Below are 6,611 nucleotides of genomic sequence, written 5' to 3' on the forward strand. Positions count from 1 at the left end.
GAATGCCTGGCCCTTCAGTGGAATCTGCTGGCTAGGACAGATCTTGCTTGTTCTGTTCTAATGGGCAATTCGTATTCAAACCATAATAAAACCCTGTCCCCTGCATCTTCCCCAAGGGTCATTGGAGCCCAGCTAGGAACCCAACAGTATCCTATACACCATTATGTTGCATCTGGGTCAGTGCTATATATGGTCGCTCATGGGTTTATCCAATTTAGTGCTTTCACCTTCTAACTTCTGAATCATGGAACCAAGCCAGATCACTTCTTTAAAAAGTTCTCATGTGACCTCACATCTTTAAAAAGTTCTCATTTGACATCAGCATCTTAATATTATCAGGTGCTATCCTCATATTTTCCCCACTGGAAGCATAAGCTTTTCCAAGTTTGTATTATAAGGTTTCTACAATCCAAATCTTACTGGGCCTCCCCAGGAATAGAAGGTGTTTGAAGGGGTCATTAGCTTGCACAAACATAAGAAGCATTAGGTTATGCTTTCTACTTTTTAAGCTAGCAAAAAGTACATGATAAGATGGTTCCAGTTCCTTTGATAATATTCTACAAGGGTAGAGAGCTGAATTCCTAGTCCAACAAACCTTTCCACCATTCAAGCGGATCATGGATGTGCCATCATAGTGCATTTTTGTGGATTTAAAACCTCTCAGGCTGTTGAAAGCTTCTGAATTAAAAGTTATGTCCTTGACCTGGAAACCCGAGTCTGGTGAAGAATGCATATACTAGAACCTCTGCAACTATCATAGGTTCTTTCTTGGAGAAGCTTCAGGTCAGTCCTTCATGAACAGCAATGTGATCATCTTGTGCACCCTTAAGATATTGCTCCGTAGAGGCTCTCTTAATCTTAGGCAGCACCAGTCCAAATATTGGACTTTCTACATCCTGCCTAGTTTACCTACACTCTGCCTGCATGTCCTTCCTTAGGTTGGCTAAGTTTCTTGAAATATCCAACTGTTGTTTTATAAAGTATGACAGCTGCAAAACATCTCCCCCTCCGAATGTATCTGTTCCAATCACACCCGTTTCCTCCTCCCACCACTTAAATATTACACATTTAAAACTACAAGCTTTCCAGTTGGGACATCCTGAGGGAATACTATGTATGTGGGTAGCACTTGGTATACTTAGCCAATTATTTTTCAGTTACTCAATTCAAATGTCAGGTTCTTCTCTTTGGAAAATTGTAACTTCTCCAGGAGTCCTTTCCTACATGCATGCATTGTTCCAGTGGATCAAGATCTTCTTCAAGTTATGAGTATGTAGTCAGTACTTAGTTTAGAAGTATTGTGTCTCAGCTTTCTAGTGGGTTGACATTCCCAGAGCTTGGGCCAACTGTGGCACTGGCTCTTCTGCTCCTGCTTTTTGGTGTTTTTTCCCTATTGCTCAAAATGCACAGACATACACAACTCCACTAACTCAGGTCAGTCTCCATATTTGCTATATCAGTACCTGGAACCACCCCCCATGACAGTTTCTGTTACAGTTTGCCATGAAGATCTGCATTTTGGGCAGTGGCCTCTATTTGCTTCAGATTTTATTAATCAAAAGGGCAATTAACCACTTCTTCATTTAGGCTAAGCGAAAAAGCAGCTCTCATACCCACCAGTTTCTGCTGGAGAAACACTATAGATACACATCTATATTACCTGGGTTTCAGAGACTAGTCCCACTTAGGCCAGGAGGCACATATATATGGATGAACCTATGAATGCCCCTGTATTCATACTGCCCAAGTTGGAAGATTATTTGGATTAAGTGCAACTAATGTAATGCTTTTTCCTTAAAGGTTTATTCTAAAACTATTCAGCCTTTTGCAGTTGGTCTCCTGCTAGCAAGACCATGGATTCTGAAAACCTACCCAGCCTTGCACACAAATGCAGGAAGCCCAGATAATACTTTGACATTGGTCACTAGTACAAGGGGAGAGCAGCCCTGCAGCTCAGCATACACTCATTACTCCTCAATGTCACTGTTCTCATGACAACATATGTCCTTAGGCTTTCAATGAGAAAACCAAGTGCATCACTTGGAATGGCCACATACCCCTAAACTAATTTTGCAGCAAGGCAACAGGAGTCTACCAAATGTTAAAACTTGACCTCAGAGCCTTTACACAGTTCTGCTTCCCTCACTATAGCTCCTGCTGAGATAGATTTTAAAACAAAGTCAGAATTGCTCATCATCATCCCAGAGCAATCCAGCCCACAGAAATGGCACACATTTTAAAGAACAGAGTCCAGTTGCAATTTTTGAAAATATCACAGTTTCCTACAGTAAAGCAGGTAGCTGCAGCCAGCTAGCCTCCCAGCCTTGAGAAAGAAAAGTACAACATATTTCAGAGAGGAAGTGTAGCCAATTTCAATGTGTAATGTTGGGGGGTTTATTCCTAGAAGTTACACTTCACATCATACTTTTTTCCTTCACTTGACCTAGCAAGCAAATTAAGGTGTTGATCCCAAAAGGAATGCTACATGGGCAAGCCCCACTGACTGCAAAGAGGGAGGCATATGAAGGGTCAGAAGTACACACAACCTCAGTTTGAATCCGAGTCTGACCAGGAAAAACCTGCTTGTGTAATGTTAGTGAAAAGGTACTACCCAACCTGAAATGTAGACAATTTAACCAAACAAATCTGTTCCACTGCATTTGCTTCTGGATTCTGATGTCAGTTTTTGGGAATTTTGAGTCACATTTATCAAATGATGTTCATATATTTTCTTCTGTTTAATACCAAGAAAGATTTGCCCAACCAATGGAGGAAAGTGAGTGCTTAACAGTACTTTGCATTTAGTCAAAGCAAGCAAAATTAGAAAAAAAAATACAAAAAATACTGTTTCTCAAATATTTATTTAAAAATTTATTATTTCTAATAAGAGCAATAAAAAAAACTAACGTGATTTCTAAGTTGGCACTTTTCCTTTAATGATAAAAACTTCACTTCTCTGAAAGAAGACATACTGGTCATGCTCTTCCACAAATATTATCTCCCTAGGATGTGGTTTTAGGCAGTCATGTGAAAACATCATTAAATGCATAACAAAAAAAATCCAAAAATATTATTAAAGTTCTCTTATGCAGTATTTTATATTTGCAGGGTATTTCTACATATAAAAATCACAACTTAAGCATTGAGAACACTAGCAACCTTGAGAAATAAAGGCTAAAACAGAGATGAAACCAGAAGACCAGAATAAGGAATTAAAAGAGTTGCTTATTTCATTATTAATACATCACAGAAAAAGCAAAAGTTGGCCTTGTATACACTTGGCATTCCAATTATGGCCAAGCACAAGATGGAAAATATAAACTATTTTCTCTAAAACCTCTTCCTTCCTCTCTCCCTCCGCCACTCCCATCTCACCCCACCTTTTGTAATCAAAACCAAGAATGCTCCAGTTGTTTCAGTTTCCAATACCATCTTTTTTTTTTTTTTTTAAGTGCTGGAACTGGTCTGCTACCCTTGAAAAAAGTTTGAAGCTTAAAGGTGTATTTCAGAGTACAGAAAAAGTGGAAACTAAACCAAAAATGTAATTATAGTTGAGAGTTTAAATGGCTCAAAGAGAAAAAAAGGCAGAAATAAAAAATAAATACCAAAAGTAATACATTTCAGGAACAAACAATCCAAGACAACAATAAAAGCTGCAGTTATGAATCTATCTGAAGATGGTATAGATAAACACTTAGCAGTAGCACATTTATTAGAGCGTACACATGGTTTATTCCATAGCCTCGATGTGACTTAAAATAATACAACTATTGTATATCATTTTTTCATTCAGTTCTTAAGGATAGATAAGTGGAACTGTAAACAAAAGTCAATGCATTTTAAAGAGTGGTGTGGACTGTACAGCTTTTTTTTCTTTGATGCGAGTGACCATGAAAGTTATTTCCATGTACTTAGAAGTTAAAGGACAAATGAAAACTTTGTCCTCTAAGAACATCCAGTCTAGTCAACAAGCTAGCATTGAATGGGAAAAGCTTATGCATTCATTCAGCTTTTGCTAGGGCATTTCTGATGAGTAGCAGACTGACAAGCCTGGCCTCACAAATATGTTTTTGTGCTCTCAAACCACAACAGACTTTCTTCCAAAGTACAACTCACAGTATTTGCAAGTATTCAGAGGCTGATAAGGTTTACAATAATTACCTCTTGTTACCAGGAATTTTTGGCAACAAGGCAATAACTTGAATTTCCTAAATATTCACAGGCCAGGTAGGAACTGGAGTACTTTAAAGGGCCTCATCAGGCTCCAGAATTGGACTATTGGTGCTTGTTACCCACCTGTAAATGTGCATAAAAGCAGCAAGCTGACTTTGCAACACTGCAAAGGAAGCACAGCTCCCACAGCAGCTGAACAGGTGAAAGCAGAAATAAATCACAACAGTCGAGTCAACTTACAGTGGGATCTGTGCACATGAAAAAGACAAAGAGAACTAAAGATAGAGAACAAATTAAAATAAGACAGCAGGGCTGAAATAGCTAGGACAACATGATGAACTGGATAAAGAACAACAAGCAAACAAAATGATGCTCAAAACTCATAACACCTTCCTCTCTCAAACTTTATGATCAGCACTAACAGGAGATGGGACTTTGCCACTGTGGCTAAAACAGCTAAATTAATTTTCTGGCATGCAGAACAAAAACATGTATGTACATGTGTCATCTCAGACACGAGGCAGCCACATGCAACAGATCACCACATGAATGCGTCACATATCCTAGCTAGGAATACACATCACAAGTCATACCTCCTTCCTGTTCATCCTGGCAGAAATCAAAGGAATTATGAGATTATTTTAGGGCCTGAGGACAAATGGGTGTAAAGCTAAAAAGATCATATGCAGAGTAGTCTTTGAGGTCTAGTGATGGTGATCACAATGTGTCCCGATAGGGCCTTACATCTCACCAGTGATTTAGGAAAAGGAGGTTCTAGACTGTGTAGGTTCTCAGGGAAAGTCTAAGGAAGCACTGTAAATTAAATGCACCTCTTGCCATGAGTTTGGGATCAGTTTACAGTTGGAAGAGAAATTATTGGGATCAGTAGTTCAGTCTCCTCTAGAACACCAGGGAAACAAAATTAAGTATCAGGCTAATACTGAAGTATGAGCTATCTCGACTAGATCAGCTCACTGGCATTCAGAGCATTAAAAGATGGAGTTTCGAATTTGCATTCCAATGAAAAAGTGATACTTCAATATAAGGCCATCCATACAAACTGCTAATGCAGGGGTAGGCAACCCCTGGTACAGGTTCCCGAGTGTGGCATGCAAAGGCATTTTGTTTGGCACGCACAGCTTGCGGTGGACAGCAGGGAGGGGGCAAGGGCTGAACTGCCACATGGATTGGGCTCCCCTGCCATAACAACATCTTACAAATCAAGGTTGCAGGTGTTTTTGGCACTCTGCTCAAAAACATTGCCAACCCCTATGCTAACTACTTACATCAGAGGTAGGCAGCCTCTTCTGGCTGCAGGCTGGAATAATCCACCCTACGTCAGAGGTAGGAGGTTGGGTAGGTGCTATGACTTGGCCACTACCAGTGCTCATTCCCAGGGTAGCACAGGAAGAGCACCTGCTGCTGGCCCCCATCTGTGATTGAATGCCACTAAAACCCTGTGTTTGTGGGCCAGATCTGACAGTTCCATGGACTGTAGGCTGCCAACTCCTGACTTGCATGTTTCTGTCTCGAGGGTAGGAATACACCACAGACATAATTGATCCTTGTACAAATACCTAGAGACAACTATTTAAAACAACACATCAGTAGTTTACATATTAAAAGTAACCTGCCACTTTTCTGTTCTGATATCCTAAAATGACTAAAGGTGGGAAATAACTCTGGACAATACAACATGCAAAATTTGTTGTAATAATATGTGCTTGCCGTGACTTGTAACCCATACTGCCTCATTGCAGCTGCATTCCTGTACCAGTCACCTCTCTCAATAATTATGTGAGAAGTTTTATAGTCTGCAGTTTTGATTAAGTTTTGTTAAAAAAAAATAGTAATGGATGTTTCAGCCACTCGTCAGGTCAAATAGAACCCATACTCTACTAACAGCAGCAGACTTTTTACAACTGTGATACAGATGATCCTTGTAAGTAGTAAGAACTATCACTACTATAGGAGCTGATGCTGATACTGGGAGTTTGAACTTTCAGCAATATGGGGATCAAAAAGAGTCGGAGTGAGCTTGCTGCAGTTTTGCATGAGAAAAAGATGAAAGGGCATGTATAAACCATGCTTATCTCCACAGTATCTAGGAACATAACTGAAAGAGAAGCCTACATTGCAAAACTAGGAAGTTAATTTCTGGGAAATTAATATGAATGGGACAAAATTCAGCACTGAGAGAAAACACTCTACCATGTAACAGGAAATACTAAATTTTTTAACAGATTAAGAGTTTGCACATTTTACAGAAACAAAGAAGTAGCCTTAAAGGTTAAAGGTATTTTCCTCTGAACTCTGCATAAGCCTAAATCTCATTAAAAATTAATACCATTTCAGTTACCCCTGTATTAAACTCAAACGCTTAAACGAAAACATTTACAAAAAGGGGGGGGGGGGGGGGGGGAGGAGGGAGAGGACGA

The 6,611-nt window shown here is 39.6% G+C and overlaps 1 protein-coding gene across 3 annotated transcripts in view; it reads right to left on the reverse strand.

The window, feature by feature from the left end:
• LOC102376260 (protein ADP-ribosylarginine hydrolase-like protein 1) overlaps positions 1-6,611 on the reverse strand; it is a 134,534-nt gene that overhangs the window by 43,953 nt on the left and 83,970 nt on the right. Inside the window, exon 9 of one of the 3 annotated variants that reach the window (XM_025196114.1) lies at positions 4,297-4,365. The exons of the other annotated variants lie outside the window; for them this stretch is intronic. Coding sequence (XP_025051899.1) covers positions 4,297-4,365 — 69 coding nt within the window. The remainder of the gene's footprint in view (positions 1-4,296; positions 4,366-6,611) is intronic. 3 annotated transcript variants of the gene reach the window in all.

Source organism: Alligator sinensis, unplaced genomic scaffold (assembly GCF_000455745.1).
Source record: "Alligator sinensis unplaced genomic scaffold, ASM45574v1 scaffold288_1, whole genome shotgun sequence".
In the NCBI taxonomy this organism is placed as follows: domain Eukaryota; kingdom Metazoa; phylum Chordata; order Crocodylia; family Alligatoridae; genus Alligator; species Alligator sinensis.